The sequence below is a fragment of the Lissotriton helveticus genome, chromosome 1_1 (assembly GCF_964261635.1).
Source record: "Lissotriton helveticus chromosome 1_1, aLisHel1.1, whole genome shotgun sequence".
In the NCBI taxonomy this organism is placed as follows: Eukaryota; Metazoa; Chordata; class Amphibia; order Caudata; family Salamandridae; genus Lissotriton; species Lissotriton helveticus.
In genome coordinates this window covers 1,734,789,574-1,734,811,705 of record NC_136057.1, presented here as the reverse complement: position 1 = coordinate 1,734,811,705, position 22,132 = coordinate 1,734,789,574, and the positions used below count along the sequence as shown (strand labels likewise).

At 45.4% G+C, this 22,132-nt stretch overlaps 1 protein-coding gene across 5 annotated transcripts in view; it reads left to right on the top strand.

Annotated features, from left to right (window-relative positions):
- LOC144833854 (intercellular adhesion molecule 1-like) overlaps positions 1-22,132 on the top strand; it is a 499,750-nt gene that overhangs the window by 365,385 nt on the left and 112,233 nt on the right. For all 5 annotated transcript variants that reach the window (XM_078689198.1, XM_078689194.1, XM_078689195.1 and 2 more), the window contains 2 exons: positions 1,263-1,544; positions 4,843-5,076. In XM_078689198.1, coding sequence (XP_078545324.1) covers positions 1,263-1,544; positions 4,843-5,076 — 516 coding nt within the window. The remainder of the gene's footprint in view (positions 1-1,262; positions 1,545-4,842; positions 5,077-22,132) is intronic.

Below are 22,132 nucleotides of genomic sequence, written 5' to 3'. Positions count from 1 at the left end.
GATCAACAGAATGTGGGTCAGGATTTTCCGGAACGCCAACCACACGCACGTTGCAACGCCGTGCTCTGTTTTCAAAATCCTCCAAGCGCCGGGTCATGAAATCATTCATCTTTCTGAGGTTGCCAATCTCCGTCTGTATCTCCGAGACGTCGGCCGTGAGGCTAGATGACTTGAGATCCAATGACTTCACCTTCTCATTGGTTGTAGATAGGTCGGCCCGAATCAAGTTCACATCAATGGCCACAGTATCAATTTTGTGGGCCAGAACTTCATACTGTTGGCCGATGGTTTCTCTCATGCCAGAAATGGCGCCCATGATGTCCTGCAAGGACGGCTCCGCCGAAGCCTCCAAAGGGTGCCCAACTGCACTCGGGCCAGGCAAGGCGGCTCCAGGGGACCCCTTCGATTGTGTGTACCGGTCCATGATGTTAGACTGGACCGGGCCCCCGCGAAGGGGCGTCTTGGTCTTCCGCCTCTCTTGGTCCCCTCTGCCAGCCATGATGGAGACCGCGTCCCCGAGGGACCCACGCGACCTGGTGAAAATGGCCGCAGGAGGACAGGGCGCTGGAGCCAAAAATCAGAAGCGAGGGCACATCGAGGTGTGAACCAGTCTGGAAGGATGCGATGCAGGCAAAAGGCGCAACAGCAACCTCGCGCCGCTGGACCCAACAACGGCCAGACACCTCTGCCGGAAGACGTAGTCTGAGGCAGAATCGAAACCGAAAGTTATGAGGGGGACCCACAAGTCGAATCCCCCTGCCGCTGTTGTTCAACTCAGACACGGCAACAGAGCCTCACCAAGACCCGGGCGCACCACCAGGGCGGGCCCCGAAAGTTCGAGTCGACGTATCTTCGGTGCCCCTGGTCCAATTCGAGATCCAAAAACAGCAGGAAGATCAGCCCAGGTTCCTCTACAAGAGTCCTCGTAATTAATCAGGATATGTTCAGGATATCATGCCGGGAGTGGCGGGGGTCCGGAGAGCGCTGTGCTCACGGGGCCATCACGGATGCCCGCCAAGCTCCTCCTCAGATTAACCATTTGTAATACTAAATTCCGTTTCTAGTGTGACAGAACCATTTTCAATTTTGCTGTCTCTAGGATCTGGCATTCACAAAGCCAGACCTAAAAAGTGAAAGGCTTCATATGTGTCTTACCTATTAATTTGTAAACATTTATTGATGTCTGTTGCCTGTCCTCACCTGTCTCGTTTTTAAGCAAATTCACATTATTTAAATAGTTTCTTTTTTGTATATGTCTCCAGACTTTCCTGATCCAGTACTTCAAATATTACCAAAAAGAGCTGAGCTGCCAGTTGGTACAGAGGTGAATGTAATCTGTGATGTTGTGGAAACCTATCCGCGCGAGGTTCAGCTGAGCATACAAATTGGTACCCTCCTGGAACCCTGCGAGATGGAATCTCCCAGCTCCTGTACCTATACCCTGATGGTGCAAAAGGAACACGTCGAAGTGACTGCTGCCTGTGAGGCGACTATGCGCGCAGCAAACCTGACGAGGAGAACCTCCAAGACACTGAATGTTGTTTGTGAGTATCAGGGCTGGTGCCCTCCACACCCCCAAACTCTTTTTGCAATTAGGTTTTTATTGTTAATTGCCACTTGTATAGCACACAGTGTGCCGTTAGTATGGCTTCGCAATGCCTTTTTGTAGTGATGACGCTGACACCTTTTCCTCCACCTTTCACTCTCCTCTGCTCAGCACAGCGCCTGGTTGCTTGCCAACTAGTTCCAATCAATCAATCAGAGTACTTGTAAAGCGCGCTACCTACCCTTGAGGGTCTCAAGGCGCTGAGGGGAGGGGGGGTGCCGTTACTGCTCGAAGAGCCAGGTCTTGAGGAGTCTTCTGAAGGAGAGTAGGTCTTGAGTCTGCCGTATGTGGGTAGGGAGGGTGTTCCAGGTCTTGGCGGAGAGGTAGGAGAAGGATCTGCCGTGGAGGTCGTTCGTTGGATGCGGGGGACGGTGACGAGGGCGAGGTTGGCGGAGCGGAGCTGGCAGGTGGGGGTATAGAAGCTGAGTCTGCTGTTCAGGTAGGCTGGTCCGGCGTTGTGGAGTGCTTTGTATGCGTGGGTGAGGAGTTTGAAGGTGATCCTCTTGTTCACGGGGAGCCAGTGTAGGTCTCTCAGGTGGGGGGTGATGTGACTGCGGCGGGGGACGTTGACGATCAGTCGGGCCGAGGCGTTTTGGATGCGTTGTAGTCATTGTTGGTGTTTGGCTGGGATTCCTGCGTAGAGTGCGTTGCCGTAGTCCAGTCTGCTGCTGACGAGAGCCTGTGTCACCGTGCTACTTGTTTCGGTCGGGATCCACTTGTAGATCCTGCGGAGCATGCGGAGGGTGTTGTAGCAGGAGGAGGAGACTGCGTTGACCTGTTTAGACATGGAGAGGGAGGAGTCAAGGATGAATCCTAGGTTGCGTGCATGGTCGTTGGGTGTCGGTGCTGTTCCCAGTGTGGTCGCCCACCAGGAGTCGTCCCAGGCTGAGGGGGTGGGTTCGAGGATGAGGACCTCCGTCTTGTCCGAGTTCAGTTTCAGACGGCTGCCCCTCATCCAGTCGGCGACAGCCTTCATTCCCTCGTGGAGGTTGGTTTTGGCGATGTGTGGGTCCTTGGTGAGGGAGAGGATGAGCTGGGTATCGTCGGCGTAGGAGATGATGTTAAGGTCGTGAATGTGGGCCACTTGTGCGAGGGGGGCCATGTAGACGTTGCCCAGCGTCGGGCTGAGAGATGAGCCCGGGGGGACGCCGCAGATGATGTCGGTGGCTTCGGATCTGAAGGGCGGGAGGCGGATGCTCTGGGTTCTGCCGGAGAGGAAGGACGTGCTCCAGTCAAGGGCCATCTCTTGGATTCCGGTTTCTAGGAGGCGTGTCTTTAGATTGCAATGACAGACCGTGTTGAAGGCGTCTGACAGGTCCGGGAGGATGAGGGCTAATGTTTCGCCGTTGTCTAGTTGGAGCTTGATGTCGTCTGTGGCGGCGATGAGGGCTGTCTAGGTGCTGTGATTTCGTCTGAACCCGGACTGGAACGTGTCCACGATGTTGTTGTCTTCCAGGTGGCGGGCCAGTTGCATGTTGACAATTTTCTCGATGACCTTCGCCGGGAACGGGAGCAGGGAGATGGGCCGGAAGTTCTTGAGGTCCTTGGGGTGTGCCTTGGGCTTCTTGAGGAGCTCCACGCCAAGTCAAACTGAAAGAAGGCACTATATTTGAATGTACATGTGAGGTGCACTGACAGTGTAGTGTCACCGAGAGGGGTTAAATTTAGCTTAGGTTTGGGTTAAGAACTAGGGTTAGGTTTAGGGTAAGGAGTTAGTTTAGGTTTTAAGGGCTAGGGAAAGGATTTGGATAAGGAGTAGATGCAGCTTTACAGCCAGTGCTCCCGACTTTGGAACTGGGGGTACCAATTTCGAGTCCCGGCGTTGACTCAACACCCTGTGATTCTGGGTAAATCACTTAATTTCCCCGTGCCCCAAAAAATATAAAATCTTACCTTATGCAGCAAGTAGCAGGGTTAGGAAGCTAACACATGGGTATCGTTTTTAGTAAGTTTTGATCTATTTGCGTTAGAAACAATTTTTTTGCTAAAATCTAAACAAAATATGCAAACGATGATGGATCACGTGGCAAGTGCGGTAAATCCCTAATCATGAGCTGAACAATGTGGCCGCTGACTCTCATGTTTCAGGGGAAGAGGAGCCATCTTGTTTCTCCACTCCACGATCACACAAAATCACAGTCCTCTACAACAGCAGGAGGTCAGCAAATTGACGTAATAAAAATGAATAAATATGCCAATTAACCTTTATTTGCTATGATTTTCCTTTTTAAGATTTAAGTAGATTATCATCATTTTTTTTTTTGCACAACCACAGATGACCTTTTCTACCCACTACACAAGTGCTTTGAAGCAACCTGGTGGCAAGATTAGCGCTACAAATACGTTTAAACGTGAAGCCTGGTGGACACCTAACTAGTTCAGTGTGTTAATTTCAGTGGTAGAAACAATAAATTCAGAATAAACATCCTCTCAGCCAATGTCTTTTTATTAATTGTGATTTCTCAAAAAATTATATCAATCACAGCCGAAACGTGTTTCAGCAATGATGGGTCTTTTTCAAGTTTGCCAAAGTGAATGCACATTGTTCTATACTCTGACTTTAGTGTTTCTACAGCTTGAATTAATTACATTGGCCTTGTTATCTTGTCCAAAATAGATTAATATTTTTAAAAGAAAATTTGCAAAATGTTGTGAAGATTACGCAAAATGTAGTTTAGCTTTATCGCAACTGATAATTTCATACGTTGAAATATCTCACATTAAAAAACTATGCGAGGTTCAAGCAGAAAATGTCTCACACTGGCTGAAAACAGAGTGCAAAATTTCAGGAAATGTTATGATTTTGGTGTTTGCAAATTTGTTCAGTTTTTCAAATGTTGTCAGTGTAATTAGAAAACATATGGTGCACCTGGTTTACTAACCCGAAGGATTTAGCCCGCAGCTCACATGGTTGCACCCAGACTACCAGATGTGTAATCTTCGTACCACAGATTGAATCTGGCAAGACAGCTCAGTGGGTAAATGCATCTGCTACTGATCCCTTCATGTAATCTAGAAGTCACGAGTTCGAATTCTGGTAAGAAAGCTCTGTAGATTAATGCATCAGCTGCAGGAGTAGTGTGTAATCTACCTGTCACAGGTTGAAGTTCCAGGGAGATTACTGCCGGCCCTTTCTATGATTTGCAGTAATTTTGCCTAGTAGGTTAACACACAACTAATGTTTATTGTGGACAGTAAAATTTAATATCCTATTTTGCTTTTCTGAATTATTTCAGATGGCCCTGAATTCAGTGACAGTCTCTGCCCAAGCGCACAGACTGTCGTCGAAGGGCACAATACCATTTTCTTCTGCAAAGCCGATGGAAACCCCGCTCCAACCGTAACGTGCTCGAAAGATGGGACTGTGGGCGCCTGGCGGCAGACCGGAAGGAATGACTCTGGAACCCTCAATTGCACGGCCACAAACTCTATCGGCGTCAGCGTCCGGGTGGTGAAAGTCACCATAGAATGTAAGTAAAGGTGGTAGCATATGTTGGCTTCGCCTACTGGGAGCTACCGGTCACAAGGCAACCTGCCACATTTATTACTTTCATTGCAATATTTGTCTCTCTCGCTGCTACATTTATTACTGGCCAAAGCACATTTGTAACTTGCCCTGACACATTTATCACCAGGCCTGTAACCAGGCCCAGTTCTAGAGGGTGGGCCGGGTGGGCCGGGTGGGCCAGGCCCACCCAAACATGAGCCTTGGCCCTCGCAGTGAGGGCTTGAAGGCAGGCGTGCAACACACAGGTCGTGTGTGTCAGCCCGGGCCGAGACAGCTTTCCAGGCGCACACAGACAGTTTTTGAGATTATCGCAGCCGCACCCGAGTACTTCACAGGTCTTTAACCCCTTCGCTGCTAGGCCTTTTCCCCTCCTGGGCTAAGCCTTTTTTTGGCTATTTGGGGTAGTGCGTGCTTAGGCCCCTGTAACTTTTCGACCACATAACGTATGTACGCCAATTTTGCGTCCTTTTCTTCCAACATCATGGGGATTCTAAAGGTACCCAGAGTTTGTGGATTCCCTTGGAGGGGTCCCAGAAATTAGGCAAAATACAGTAACATTTTTGTTTTTTTCCAAAAAATGGAAAAACGAGCTGCAAATGAAAGCCTCTGGGTTTTTCCCTGCAAATGTTATCAAAAAAGGATTTGTGGGGCTGAAATCACCATTTTCCCAGCTTTTAGGGAATGACAGTCTTTTGTCAGAGAACCAACATTTTTCACACAGTTTTGGCAGTTTTCTGGGACATAGCCTATTTTATTTTTTATTTATTTATTTAAGGTTTTATATAGCGCTAGCCAGACCGGGGGGTATCGGAGCGCTTCACATCAGTTACAGAGCAGATGAAATGAGAGCAGAACATAATACAGTAACGAAGGGCAAACGAAATGACAATGATACAGAGCTCCGATGCGAAGGCTAGAAAACACCGCATCCAGGAGGGGTGAGGAGTCAATCTCAGGGCTCCAGCTGTTTCTATCTGTTCACTATTTCTGCTATTTTCAGTGCTTCCAACCTCCTTCCAGTTAATGGTACAAATGAGTATGAAAGCAATAATGGATCCTGGAAAGCTATACATTTTAGAAAAGTCGACAAAATTTTGAATTCAGAAAGGGGTCATTTGTCTAAATCCATGAAGGTTTCTTTATAGAAACTAACAGTTAAATATTGGACAAATCGAAAATTAGTTGAAAAAAACAGCCATTTGTGTCAACGTTTTCGCCTGTAACTTCTTATAATTCTGTCAGCTGTTTGAAAGCAATATACCGTTACATTTTCTGTACCTTCCTGGTTGTGGGGATATATAGGACTTGTAGGTTCACCAAGAACCTGACGAACCCAGAGGCAAAAACTGCGCATCAACTTGCAAAGGTATTTTGTTACGTACCGGGTTTAGAGCAATTATTCTTTGAAAATGTATACATGGAAAAATCGGTATGAAAGACACCTATGTATTTCTGAAATGGGTACAAATTATAGAGTTTATAAACAGTACATATTTCCACATTTTCAAAATTGGGAATACTCATACTAGCATGAGAATTATAGGTCTTTTTTCAAAATGACTGCTTTTTCACACAATATCTTTCTTTTGGAAGGGAGAAATGCATGAAAACTCATTAGGTAATAACAGTTGATTTACAAATCTGAATTACCCCAAGTCTCCCGATAAAAAAAGTACCTCACTTGTGTGGGTCGGCCTTGTGCCTGCGACAGGAAACGGCGCAAAACACAACGTGGTCACACCTCAATTTTCGCAGTGAAAAATGACCCTTTTTTGGCATAGTGTGTAGCTGTAGTTTTTGTACCCTAGCTCAGCCGGCACATAGGGAATCCTAGCAAACCTGTACATTTTTTAAAACTAGACACCCAGGGGAATCCAGGATGGGGTGACTTAACTGCCTCCCGCTAGGTTCTGTCACCCAGAATCCCTTGTAAACCTAAACAATTGACACAAAAAATGCATTTTCCTCACATTTCTGTGGTGGAAAGTTCTGGAATCTGCGTGGATCAACACATTTCCACCCATCCCGCATTCCCCAAAGTCTTCTGAGAAAAATGGTACCTTACTTGTGTGGGTCAGCCTAGGGCATGGGACAGGAAACGGTGCAAAACGCAACGTCGTCACACCTCAATTTTTGCATGAAAAATGACCCTTTTTTGGCAAAGTGCCTACCTGTAGTTTTTAACCCTAGCTCTGCCGGCACCTAGGGAAACCTAGCAAATCTGTACATTTCTGAAAACTAGACACGCAGGGGAATTCAGGATGGGGTGACTCGACTGCCTCCCACCAAGTTCTGTCACCCAGAATCCCTTGCAAACCTAAAAAATGAACAAAAAAACACATTTTCCTCACATTTCTGTGGTGAAAGTTCTGGCATATGCGTGCATCAACAAATTTCCATGCACCCCGCGTTCCCCAAAGTCTTCTGAGAAAAATGGTACCTCACTTGCTTGGGTCGGCCTAGTGCCTGCGACAGGACACGGCGCAAAATGCAACGTGGTCACACCTCAATTTTTGCATGGAAAATGACCCTTTTTTGGCAAAGTGTCTACCTGTAGTTTTTAACCCTAGCTCTGCCGGCACCTAGGGAAACCTAGCAAATCTGTACATTTCTGAAAACTAGACACCCAGGGGAATTCAGGATGGGGTGACTCGACTGCCTCCCACCAAGTTCTGTCACCCAGAATCCCTTGCAAACCTAAAAAATGGACAAAAAAACACATTTTCCTCACATTTCTGTGGTGAAAGTTCTGGCATATGCGTGCATCAACAAAGTTCCATGCACCCCGCGTTCCCCAAAGTCTTCTGAGAAAAATGGTACCTCACTTGCTTGGGTCGGCCTAGTGCCTGCGACAGGAAATGGCGCAAAATGCAACATGGTCGCACCTCAATTTCGCGGTGAAAAAAGACCCTTTTTTGGCAAAGTGCCTACCTGTAGTTTTTGAACCCTAGCTCTGCCAGCACCTAGGTAAACCTAGGAAACCTATACATTTGTGAAAACTAGACACCAAGGGGAATTCAGGATAGGGTGACTCGACTGCCTCCCACCAGGTTCTGTTTCCGAGAATCCCTTGCAAACCTAAATAATTGACCAAAAAAACACATTTTCCTCACATTTCTGTGGTGGAAAGTTCTGGAATCTGCGTGGAACAACAAATTTCCACCCACCCCGCTTTCCCCAAAGACTTCTGAGAAGAATGGTACCTCACTTGGGTGGGTCGGCCTAGTACCTGCGACAGGAAACGGCACAAAACGCAACATGGTCGCAGTGAAAAATGACCCTTTTCGGCAAAGTGCCTACCTGTAGTTTTTTTAACCCTAGCTCTGCCGGCACCTAGGGAAACCTAGCAAACCTATACATTTGTGAAAACTAGACACCCAGGGGAATGTAGGATGGGGTGACTTGACTGCCTCCCACCAGGTCCTGTTACCCAGAATCCCTAGCAAACCAAAAAAATTGACCAAAAAAAAAACATTTTCCTCACATTTCTGTGGTGGAAAGTTCTGGAATCTGCATAGATCCACAAATTTCCTCCTATCCAGCGTTCCCCCAGGTCTCCCGATAAAAATGGTACCTCACTTGTGTGGGTGGGTCAAGGACCCGCAGCAGGCAAGGGCCCAAAACCTAATGAGGCGACATCAAAATTACCTATCACAAACCAACCTGGTTTTGCAAGGGGGTTCCCATGAGTTTTTGGCCCGGGGTTCGGCGGCCATCTAGGGAAACCTACCTAACCCACACATTTATGGAAACTAGACACCCTGGGGAGTCCAGCGAGGTATGGCTTGCGTGGGTCCCTCATCTTTCTCCTACCCAAAATCCACTGCAAACCTCAAAGTTTACCAAAAAATGCACTTTTTTCTCACATTTCTGTGTGGTAAAGTTGTAGAATCTGCGTGGATCCTCAAATTTCCTCTCACCCAGCATTCCCCCAGGTCTCCCGATAACAATGGTACCTCACTTGCGTGGGTGGCTCAAGGACCCGCAACAGGCAAGGGCCCAAAACCTAATGAGGCGACACCAAAATTACCTATCACAAACCAACCTGGTATTGCAAGGTGGTTCCCATGAGTTTTTGGCCCGGGGCTCGGCGGCCATCTAGGGAAACCTACCTAACCCACACATTTCTGGAAACTAGGCACCCGGGGGAGTCCAGCGAGGTATGGCTTGTGTGAGTCCCTCATCATTCTCCTACCCAGAATCCACTGCAAACCTCAAATTTTGCAAAAAAAAATCACTTTTTTCTCACTTTTCTGTGTGGTAAAGAAGTGGAATCTGCGTGGATCCTCAAATTTCCTCCCACCCAGCATTCTCCCAGGTCTCCCGATGAAAATGGTACCTCACTTGCGTGGGTAGGCATAGTGGCTGTAACAGGAAAAGGCCCAAATCGTACGGTGGAGACTTTAAAATTACCTATCGCAAAACGACCTGTTTTTGAGGGGGGTCCTGAGTTTTTTGCCCCGGGCTCGGCGGCCATCTTGGGAAACTACCAAACCCAAACATTTCTGAAAACTAGACACCCGGGGGAGTCAAGCGAGTTATGGTATGCGTGGGTCCACCAACGTTTTCCTACCCAGAATTCCCTGCAAACCTCAAATTGGTGTCTACTTTTCAGAAATGTGTGTGTTTGGTAGGTTTCCCTAGATGGCCGTCGAGCACGGGGCCAAAAACCCAGGTGACCCCCCTTGAAAAAGCAGGTGGTTTTGACTTTGGCAATTTTGAAGTCGCCTCACTACGTTTTGGGCCCTTGCCTGTCACGGGTACTTGGGCCTCAAGTGAGGCAGCATTTTATTGGGAGACCTGGGGGAACGCTGGGTGGTAGGAAATTTGTGTGAGCCCAGTGATGCCACGCTAACCCACACAAAAATGTGTGAAAAAACTGATTTCTTCTTCCAAAATTGAGGTTTGCAAGGGATTCTGGGTAAGGAAACGTTGGGGGATCCACATAAGCCATACCTCCTTGGAATCCCCCGGGTGTCTAGTTTTCAGAAATGTGTGGGTTTGATAGGTTTCCCTACATGGCCGCTGAGCACAGGGCCAAAAACCCAGGTGACCCTCCTTGCAAAACCAGGTGGTTTTGAGATAGGCAATTTTGATGTCGCCTCACTACGTTTTGGACCCTTGCCTGTCGTGGGTAATTGGGGCTCCCACACATGTGAGGCACTGTTTTTATCGGAAGGCTTCGGGAACGTGGGGTGGGTGGAATTTTGTGGATCTACGCAGATTCCAGAACTTTCCACCACAGAAATGTGAGGAAAATTTGTTTTTTTGACACATTTTTAGGTTTGCAAGGGATTCTGGGTAACAGAACTTGGTGAGAGCCAGTCAAGTTACCCCATCCTTGATTCCCCTGGGTGTCTCGTTTGGAAAAATGTACAGGTTTGCTAGGTTTTCCTAGGTGCCGGTGGCGCTAGGGCCCAAAATCGACAGGTAGGCATATTGCAAAAAAGAATATCAGTCCTTTTTTTAGGGTTCGCTGCGAAAAGCGCGCAAAAGCGCGCTCTCTCAGAGAGCACTATAGCTGTCGTCTCAGCCGACAACGAGTTGGAATGTGGAGACAAGACCTGGCCCCGCGCGTAGCGTTGTCCCATAGGATAACGTTGCCCTCGTGAACTTCTGCTGCTTTTTGCATGGCAGAAAGAATCGGATCGCGTCGCGCGCCTCATGAGCAGTTCCTTTGGAATGCAGGGGGAGTCTGCAGAGGGGCGCGCGGCGCTGTTCACGAGGCGCGTGGCGCTGATAAGCAGGGTGGCTGCTAACTGCAGACTTTACTGTGTCATTCCATCGTAGCCCCTTCTCTCTCTCCCTCATTCATTTTCTCTTTGTGTGCATCTCTCTCATACACATGAAGTCCGTCTTTCTTTATCCCCAAAACAAATTGTACATCCACGTTAAAGCATTCCAGTTTAGAAAAACAAACACTTCAACACAATTGCTATGTGTAGCTCAGCATCCAACTATTAGTTCTTTCTTCTTTTGTTAATCTGCTCAGCACAAATGTATGGGTCTGTAATCTGTTTTCACGTCGTGCAAACGCCACTACAGGGCATTCTTCGACAAGGGCGTAGGCCAAGGGCGTAGGCTCGAAAGCTCACTCACAGAGTGCGAGGGAGTGGAGTCGAATTCTAATTGCGTGTGCGTGGTAAGCTGGCCACTGCCCAGGGAGTGGGTCGGAGCGCACCAGAGTAGGACGCGGCGCGTGCCTGGAAGAGATGCTGTAGGACGCCACGCAACTGTACAAACAGCCAGTTACGTGTATGTGATTGGCAGATTTCCAGTGCACCTGTTTGTGCCGCCTCAGACTGCTTATTAATGCATCTTTATACAGTTGATGTGCACGCTCGAACTAGAGTTCCACTGCCCAAATAAACTTGGGGAATTATTTACAAGCCCCTTGCGCCGCCGGTGCGTCACTGTTTCCCATATTAAAAGTGAGGCACCGAAGACGCAAGGGGTTTGTAAATAAGCCCCTTGGGGTTTAAGAACAATAAGACAAATTAGCACAATCATTGGAAAGTTAGGATTTGTCCAGCTAATCAAAAGTTAGAAGTTGGTCAACCAATGAGAATTCATGTTTTATTTCAGTACGTTATGCATTTACTAAAAGTACTGCAAGTGGAAGAAATGCACGGAACTGTTACAAAATTGCAATTGCATTTGACCTATTGGTATTTTAAATGACAATGCCTTTCATCATTGCAAGTTTTTTAAAGACATACATTAAAGGCATTGTCATTTACAATGCCAATAGCTCAAATCTCGCAAATGCGAGACCTATTGCATTGCAAATGCTTGTTGTAATAAGTTAACGCCCAAGGTCCCTAGTGCATTACCTTCGGGTTCCCTTGTCTCTTAATAACACTATCATAAACCTAGCCACAATGTCCTGTGGGAGGGGTGGATCAGTGAAACTCAAAGCAAGGAGGCAAAAGACCTGTATACCGCAGATTACAGATAGGGAAAATTAGATGAGCTTGAGCTGAAGATAACATATTGTACCTTAGCACAAGGAATAGCAGTTACCAGCAATCACTAACACGGCAATTGTTCCACTTATAACTCTTTACCTCATTTGTGTTGTGTGACAGAAGTAAATAATTATTTCTCTTTTAATAAAGTTATTGGCTGGACGTTAATTTCTTAATTGCTAATAAATATTTCTGTGAGTTTTGAGTCTCTAACCCACACCACCTCCTTGAGTAACCCTTGGACTATCTGACTTCACTTCTCTGTAGGGCAAACGCTAAATGTGTGTCCCAGTGTCTCAGTTTTAGGCTCGATATTAAGGTAAGACCCCAGCCCACCATTAGTAAAAGGCTCCAATTGTCATAACCTGAGCCAAGTAACTCCTGTCTGCACTAGAATGTCAGACAATTTCCCATAGCCCCTAGACCACAATTCAGATATAATCTGCCATTATTTTGCTGCTAGCTTGGCGGATGAATTAGCATACTAACTATGAAAAGCTTTGACTTTTGCAGGGTCCTTTTAAAGACGCTGTGATTGCGAAAATATACTAATTCAATATTTGGAACAGGCATGTTATGGGTGTCCTTTCTAAAGAATGATTTGATATGTGATGTATCAGTGTTTTGCAACCGTAATCCAGTTGCAAAACCTTGAAATGTTAACAGCTCCCAAATTAGAGTTGTAACCCATCCACAAAACGAACGATTTCAGGAGACCACTGGCAACTCTCATATAAACTTAAAATAAGTCAATTTGTTATTTAAGAGCATCAAAAACAACGGCAATGGGTGGAATGCTTGAATTAATTTCCGCCACTGGCAACTGCTCAGGCCCCTCCCCAATCGATCGTTTTTCACCCTTCATGCCACTTCAGTTTCGACCCAGCTGCATGCAAATAAGTATGGACCCTGCTCCAGTGGGAGGAGTCCTGCCCTAACTAACAGGCCAGGTTCTTCCTTTACCAGAGCACAAGCAACCAGGACCAGTATCACCCTTATTAGGGCTCACCAGCCAAGTATAGCTGAGTTCCAGGGGCACATTTAGCATGGGACCCACATCTGGCCATACCTGTCACACTTAGGGCATCACAAACGAGGTGATGAATGAAATGCTTCAATTCATCTCAGCCACTAGCAATCTCTTGGTCCGCATCCCAACCCATCATTTTTCACCCACCATGAGACCTCAGTTTGGATCCAGTGAAATGGAAATCAGTCTTCACACTGCTCCTATGGAAACAGTAAGGCCAGAAATTCCAGCCCTGGTTCTCCATGAAACATAACACTAGGAATCCAGGACCAATTTCGCCTTTAATAGGGTGTCATCTTTTTTTTAGCAACACAGCACCACCCCCTTTAAGAAAAACAAACAGAATTTAAAAAAAACTATTTTTATCCTGCAATCTCAGACATGGTTGTCTGCTGACCCAGCAGGCCACCATCCCTCTGATTGCCACTTATTGGACTGAGATGCAAATTGTGACCTACCTCATTACCATTCATGAGGTAGGTAAGATTTCTACCTACTTTGAACTGGAATTATATTATGTAAATAGACTGCAACCAGGTTTTTGCAACCAGTGAGTGTGCAGCAATATTATAGGCTATGTTGTTGTCATTTTGAGTGGGTTTTGCATGCCTTCCTGACACTCTTTGAAGTGGATTTGGCTCTAGTGTGTGGATAATAGGAGACAGAGGGCCTTATTGAAGTGTAAAAAAAATTCTCATTGCTTTTTCTTTCATCACTGTCCAATAGAAGTGCTAATGCCAATGATTGGTAGTTACGTGTGGAAGCCTATCCCTCTTTTGTGCAGAGGTATTGAGTCTCCCTTGACAGAAGACTTCTAACTCCACCCCACCATCCTGACGACACTGTAGTATGGTGGCCCAGATTCACAGAACTAACTTAAGACAAAATCCTAAACTTACTACCATTTTGGTATTAACAGACGGCACTTACTCATTTTGGTATTCACAGAAGGCACTTACTCATTTTGGTATTTACAGAAGGTACTTACTCATTTTGGTATTCACAGAAATTAGGAGTCCTAACTTTAGGACTCCTAAATGCCTTCTGTGAATATCGAAAGTCTTAAAGTTAGGATTTTTCTCAGTTTAGGAGTCCTAAAGTTAGGAGTACTAAAAAGCCATGATCTTAATTAACACAAAGCTTATACCAAACTTTAAAATCATTTGTAGCTCTTACAGGGTACTAACAAGACCAGGTAAGCATGTGGTAGGAATGCCTCACCACAAAACCTTTTTAGACAGGATTTGCGGCACCAATTAGGGGCAAAACTGAGCTAATTCGATTGGAATGTCTTAAGTGGTACTTTTAGTGATGATAAATTAGCGGAATAATTTCCATTTCAAACTCCAGCCAGTTGCTTAATCTTAAGTACATAGGGCCAGATGCATCAACGGGTTTTGCCCATTCTGTGTCTATGGGAAAATGTGTTCATGCATGTGGCCCTTAGCTTCTTGCTGTACCTCGAAGGATTGGTGCTAAAGCTTGCAAACAATGTATCTGTTGAAGCCCAAGGAGATTTACAAGGTAGTGAAGCATGTCTCAGTGCAGCCTGGCGCCTTAGGAATGCATCCGAGTGTGCCTGCCCTGAGTCACTTGAGAGCACCTCCAGGTGTATTTTGGTACTGCAATATTACCAGGACTATGCCTCAAAAAAGCAAAATGAAATTCTAGCTAGATAGAGTAGATCAGTCCATATATTACAACTATGAACATATGCCTGCTGCACATAAATTAAACACAAGAAATTAAGAATTGGTAGCCCAAGCAAGGCCTGGGACTTTATTGCATTCAAAGTGTAGGCTGCTGTGAGATATCCACAGCAAGAGTTTTTCATGAGTATTTGCATACTGTGGGGCATTACTCCTCCCTGCATAAGGCAAGTAAATGTGAACACCACTCAGTCAATGAGCATGAACAATCTGGTCATTTAACCTGTAAGAACATCATATTTCCTTTGCACTAAATCTACAGCAACACAGTTTATCATGTATCAGTATTTAAAGTGTAACAATATTACATAAAGGGCAGGTATGTATTATAAAAATAAAAGTGCGCCTTTTTCCTGTCGGTACGAGATGTCTGATTAATTTCTACAGATCTGCAATTGCCATTTAAGGTTTAGGGGCTGATAATAAGTTTAGCAGCATAGGTGGAGGGCGGCAAGCCACTGCACTGACCCGACACCACCTAACTCCACCAATGACCGTCCATCTGATTACAAGTTGTAATACGGGCAGCTGTCCTTTCAAAGGCTCACAGGAGAGCCTACAGAAAGCCAGTGCAGTGGGACCACCACAGCATGTCCAGCACGGCATGGACTGTAAACTCAATGCCATACAGGAACTGGGGGTACAGAAAGACAGGCGGTCACAACATGTGCACCCCCAAATGCAACCCCATCCACTGAGGCTCCAGGTGGCCCTGTAAGGCCCCCTTAGTTTCCTCACCACCACCCTTTTCATGGTAGGCTCACCGCCATGAAAAGGAGGGCAGTGAGGAAACCCATCATATTATTGGTGGTGCAGCAGCTGCACCATCAGCATTATGTGGCCTCAGACCGGTGCAAGACTGCAAGGGATCGAAGATGGCAGCAGTCATAATAGGGTGGTCGGACCGATGGTGCAGCGGTTGCTGTAATGCCACTGAGGGTTTGGTGGTTCATCCGACTGCCAAACTCATAACCAGGCCTTATGTCTATGGGCTATAACATAGCACCTTCACTGCCTATAATTGTTGCTTGGTTAACTGTTTGTGATGTTTTCGGCTCCTTCTCTATTAATTTTCTGAATGGTGCCTTCAAACTTCTGTCCTAATGGTGATGTCACTAATTTCTACATAAGGGTTCGAAATGCCATTGACAACTGTTAAACTATTAATTATTTGTGCTCATGCAGAAGCAACATCCTTGACACACCTTCAACTGTTTCTCTTTTTCCTGTAATTGTATCCAAATGTATTCTTTATACTAGTGAACATTTGATAATTGCTTCATCTGCACTACAATTTGGCGCCTTTACACACCAGTTTTCTCAATGGAATATTAGTTAGTATAACTACTCAATCCAGAGGAAACATTCTTTCTTAGTTTAAACTTTATTTAATCATTCTCACGCTTCTTTAGGTCTCTTTCATTTGGGTTGAGTATTTTGTAGTGCAATATAGTTATATTAGGAAAAACGTGTGCGTGACGATTACATTCAGACTGGGAACAGCAACCAGACCTGGGAGATGGCTGCTCGATCAGCCCTGGGAGCAGGGGGGAGTTGTGGTGGAGTACTAGTAAAAAGCACCGCTCCCGCTTTCGTTATTGCGGGCCGATATTGGAACACTGCTGCAAAACCAGCACCCAGTGACAAAACCGGGCCCCACGGCCAGAAAACTGGCCCCTATCCCTCCGGGGACATGCCTGCTATGGCCAGTCCGGCCATGCATATCCAACTGTAGACTGAATTAATGCACTTAAGTAAGATGCCATCCGCATTATGCTTGCTTTTGTATACCAAAAATGAATAGGTGTTTTGCAGGAAGGTGATATTAGCCATTCTCTCCGATCTTCATTGTATACAAAAAGAGCATACATGCGTACTGCTTGTTTGCTGTACACTCCTATACTATACGTGTCTTTGAATGGACCACCATTATGTCCAACCCCTTTCTTGTCCTTTTCACGTGTCAGAATGGTCCCATTGCATTCTAACCATGTTCTAAAAAATGTCTAAATATTTATTGTCTCGCTACCCAAATTCTTATTTTAACAGAGATTGCAGAGGCAGGAAACTGCAGAAATGTAAGTGCTTCTCTTATGATTTAAATATATGCTAATAATAACCTAGAAAGGTGTACTTAAGCTAATTAAGAAGTCTTCACTCGCATGACTGTAAGAACGACTCAATATTACTGTTATATTCTGATCATCTCTTTCCCTGCTGCTCAGCCTGTGTGTGTGTGATGTCATTAGAATGTTCGTGTATGCATGGTTTGAATGTGTGATCAGTTTGAATGAGTGGGGCTGAGCAGCTGGATGCTGCTCCCGGTGGGGCCTTCCTATTTACCAACTTTTAACTAATAAACATCTACTTAAGAACATCTACGGCTATTGGATCTACTTACATAATTAAGTACTTTTAGCACTGCAACAATTACTTTACAGCTTTCACACAAAATAAGCATTTAAATCAACTCTCTAAATGGCATGTGCACTGGGTAATAAGCTTACCGTCTGTTTACTCACAGTTCTGGTAATACACTGTAATATACTTGATCATTCTGCCCTTATCAGCCCTTATCAGCTAAAATGTCTCTTAGAAGTGTGAGTTATAAACACAGTTGCCTTAATGTTCTTAGGGTTTAAAATTCGCTGCAGATGAAATGATACCTCAAACTGGGAAATGGTTTGTGCTTCTACACACAGTGAAGGTTAGGCTCAAAGGCCCTCACCCTGTGGCATAAGGAACTCCATTGTGGTATTTTCGCACCTGGAATTACTGATCCAACATGGATCGGTAATTCTAGGATGCAAAATTATCAGGCCCTTTCAAGGTCTCCCGATGGGAATGGGGAATTACTGGGGCAATCAATGTTAGTCATTGAATTTCACCAGCAATCTGCCAATTCCAGTTATTTTCCAGGGACATACATCAGCAAGGTTTAACACATTATCAACTTCCTAGTTTTGCTACAACACATATTACAGGCGGATCAGGAATTCCCACAGTAAAAGTGAAGGCTTTATTAATGATGATAGGTATGTATCACACAGCTGGTGAGAATATTTTTTGTGCTATGCTTGGTCTCTCTTAAATATATTTTGATAATCATATTTTTATTATGGACTCTTTGACTGAACTGCTGTGAGTTAGTCCCACAGTACTGTGCCTATCAGTGGCAGCTCCTCCGCAATAGCTTAGAAGCGTCGGCCCACTGCATGGTTCAGAGCCAGCAGGGCTAAACTAAAACGATATTCCTATCTTTTTAGGTCTCGTGGCGATTTACCGTGCGAAAGCGCGGTCTCAACAGAGACCTATAGTCACTGGCTCAGCTTCCCAGGAGACAAGAGATGGCCACGCGCATACATAGGATCGGAGCGGGCCGCGCGCGCGTGTGCACATCTCCTGTCTCCTGGGAAGCTCTAACACACACAGCCACACCTCCCCCTGCTTACGCATGCGCACACACACACGAGCGCACAGACACACACACGGGCGCACATACACGCAAGCACACATACGGAGACACCCCCCCGCCGCTGCACACATACACACATGCGCGCACACACACACACACACACACACACACACACAAGCGCACCGAGACCCCCCCGCCGCCCCCTCCCCTTCATTTGATTTTACACAGTCAATGTTCCGTGTTAGAAATGAAAGTGCAAGTACTCACCCGAACCCCCACTATCTGTTTGCTGTTGATTAGTTCTGTGCACTCCCACATTAAAAGTATAACGCCCCGGCAGAGAAGTGAAAGCAGCGCCTCTTTACACATTTATTTTTAAAGTGCAGGTACTCAGCAACTGAGTACGCGACCATTTAAAGCTCTGCTTGTGATTTTGATACAAAATTCTTTGTAATCGCAGATACCACTTTTCTGCTTCCTGCAGAGCGTCACTTAGTGTGTCACGCAAGAGGAAGCGAGTCATCGTGGTTAGACACAACAGACATGTTACAGACATGTAGACTGAAAGACCGACAGTTGGATGCGCATGCACCAACTTACTGAGATGTTATTGACTGAGCCCCAACCTTATGCTTTGAGAAGGACTAAAGTGCCGAACTTCCCCCTGGTGAAGGCGCATGAAGTGCGCCCTGCAGCTGCTGAGTCAAGACAGGTCCGGGCCACACTTTGGGGTCACTGGCGTCTTGAACAGCGCAAGACCAGCAGCATTTGTGGCACCCCCGATTGTGGCGAATGGCTGATTTTCATGGGGTCTTTAAAGGTAAAGAACTGCGTCTGCGTGAGGAGTGTAGCAGCATACGCGGACCTCTCTGAACTAGAACACAATCAATAATACACAACACACACCTAAAAAGAGAAAATAGTAAAACCACGCAGTACAAACCTACAACAAAACATTGAAATAACGATGCACAAAAACACAACAGCACACCAAAACAACAATTCACCACCGCAACAGAAACACTGCATAATCAACATGCATAAACATTTGTCACACATTTCCACCTCTATTACACGTGGTACGGGGAGGGTGTACGAGTCAGTCTAAATGTTTCGTGATACAGCCACAACCCTCTTTGGTGCAAGAGGTAAAAGTGAAAGTAGCCAGGGAGGGCGTGTGCAGGCGGAAGAGGTGCCCTGGTTGTGCCCAGTACCTGCTAGTAAGCCCCCTCAGTGCCGCCTCTGGCCCCTTAGATGCTAGCCTGGGCCCCTAGCGCCTTCCTCTCTCCATGTCCCCCAGTAGCGCTGCGCACTTACACTTCAGTAGCAGCAGAGACTGCGCCGAAACTCATCGACAGCACCGGGTCTCCAGGGGCCGCCGCAGCCTTCTCTGTGGTTGTTGATGTCTAGGGGAGGCCCTCTCAGCCTCCTGCTTTTTAAAGCAGCCGCGACCCTTCCTCGGCACCACCTGCTGCGCATCGTCTAATGATTGAGCCCTGGCGCTTCCTGCCAGAGCCAGAGGCCCTGGTGTGTTGACACACTCGGCCCCAGGCCCTGTGCGTGGTGAGAGGATGTGGCCCATCGGCTTAAGCTGCCGAATTTGGTGCTGAAACCAGGGTTCAAGCCTCGAGGTCGCGTCCACATCCTGTGATTCTGGGCAAATCACTTAATCTCCCTGTGCCTGAATGTGTAATGTAAATACAGGGTCGAGTTTGCGCTATATAAATTTGGAATCCATGACGATGATGACATTCAGAAATTGAGGCAGATTGTTCTGTTGGTGTCACAGATCAAAGACCGTTATAGTTAAAAAAAATACAGTGTTTCCAGCAAGCACATCACTTTCTCGCGAGCGAAAATCATGCAATGAAGACTAGGGAAACTTCTAAATATCAGAAAATACAGCCATTTGAGCAACAAGAAACTCCAATAACTTCTTAAAACTGCTGCAGAGCACCAGACATGGAAGGACACTAGTGGCAAAACACGCACCAGCACACATAGTCTAAACATAATACCTCTGCCTCAAGTGAAGTACTCTGGTACCCAAGGATGACTAGTAAACAATATTATTCACAACGTTGCTTACTATTCAGCAACATTTGACAGTTTGCAAATCATCTTTATACACCAATTCAGAGTTTGCTAACAAATTAATGCAACACATTGTCATATGCAATGCCAATAGCTCAAACTTTAATGCTGCGAGACATATTGCATTGTAAATGCTTGTTTTTTTGTTGTTGAATTTTTATTAATTTTTGCAAGCAGGTCAGATTACATACAGCATTCAATTGGTACACCATAATAAAGAGAAATAATACATTTTGTCATATAAGTTACAACATCCAAGAGCATAAATTAAATAATAGATTAAACATTCAATATCCAAAGCAATAGAGACCAGATTATACAGAAAAAAAGGCGTATCGGTCAGTAAGAACCACACAGTTGAACAAAACACACCAGCCATCAGGCGCCTGAGTGCGCTAGTTCTCCCTGAATCCACTTCAGAACTGGCGCCCATATTTTCCCTCCTAAGGCTTTTTTTCCGCCCTTTTGTTCTATAGATTGCAAATTCTAGGTTATACATAGCTAGTAAACGAGCCTTCCAGGTGCAAAAGATGGTGGATCTGGGCTAATCCATTCTTGAGTTTTATACAAGCCCGCAAAATTGGCATAGAAATAAAAATCAGATTTCTCTTTTCATCTGTCATTAAAGCAGAGGACGTTCCTATCAGTACTACCTCCGCAGTTAATTTTACTGGGGACCCAAACAATACGAAAAGAAAAGATTCAATTGCACACAATAAAGAAGATAGATGTGGGCAACAGAAGAACATATGAGCTGCATCAGCAGCGAACAACCCACATCTACTACATGATGTACCCCCTGCTGTTCCTGACTGTGCGATTTTTGCAGGGGTGTAATAGAGATCAAAGAGGGCCATATAATGCTGTGTGCGGGTTCTACCGGCCAAGAGAATAGAGTTGGCCATAGAGATTGAATCCTCTATCATAATATTCTCAGACCCCAGCTTCTCAACCCATCTATTTTGCACCGTTAATAAATCATCAGGACATATTGATATTAGTAAATTATAGAAAAAAACAATCTTTTTTTTGCTATATAAGCTGTCAATCAGAAGAATCTTGTGTAACCAAGAGCATTCCAGAGGGGTTAAAGTATTAAGAAAACTATGTAGCTGGATGTATTTAAAATTATCAGAAGTTGTAAGATTAAACTATAATTTGAGAACTAAAAAGGATATCATATGATTATCTTGCCAAATATCCCCAAGACAGTTAATACCACAATTGCGCCATCTCAGCATTATAGTATCTCTAAAAATAGCAGGAAAAATGTGTAATGATGTCAAAGGGGTATATCTCAATATTTTTTGAATCCCAGCATGACGCTTTATTAGCTTCCAGGCCCAGAACGCTGCTTTTAAGGTCTTGAATTTTGTTTTCTTATAGTAGCTGGGTTCTACATTTTTTAACAGACAACCACGCCACTCAACCCCTAGCACAAACTCATATATAGATGGAGCATGTGATTCCAAAAGTTGGGCTTTAACGCCTATTATTAGAGGGGTAATGAACTGCAATACAGACGCCAGATAATAAAACAAGAAATGTGGGATTCACCAACCCCCTCTTGTCTTCGGAAGAATCATCTTGCTATATGCTCTATGCTGGTGTTTGTAACCCCATACAAATCTAGTAGCCATCCTCTCCAATTGCTTGAAAAAGGTAATAGGAAACTCGAGAGGCACCGTTCTAAATAAGAATAGGAATTTCGGGAGTATTAGCATTTTTAATACATTATTCCTCCCGTATAAAGACAGATGGAGATGGTCAATCCGCTCCAGTGTAGAATTTGCCTTTTTGAG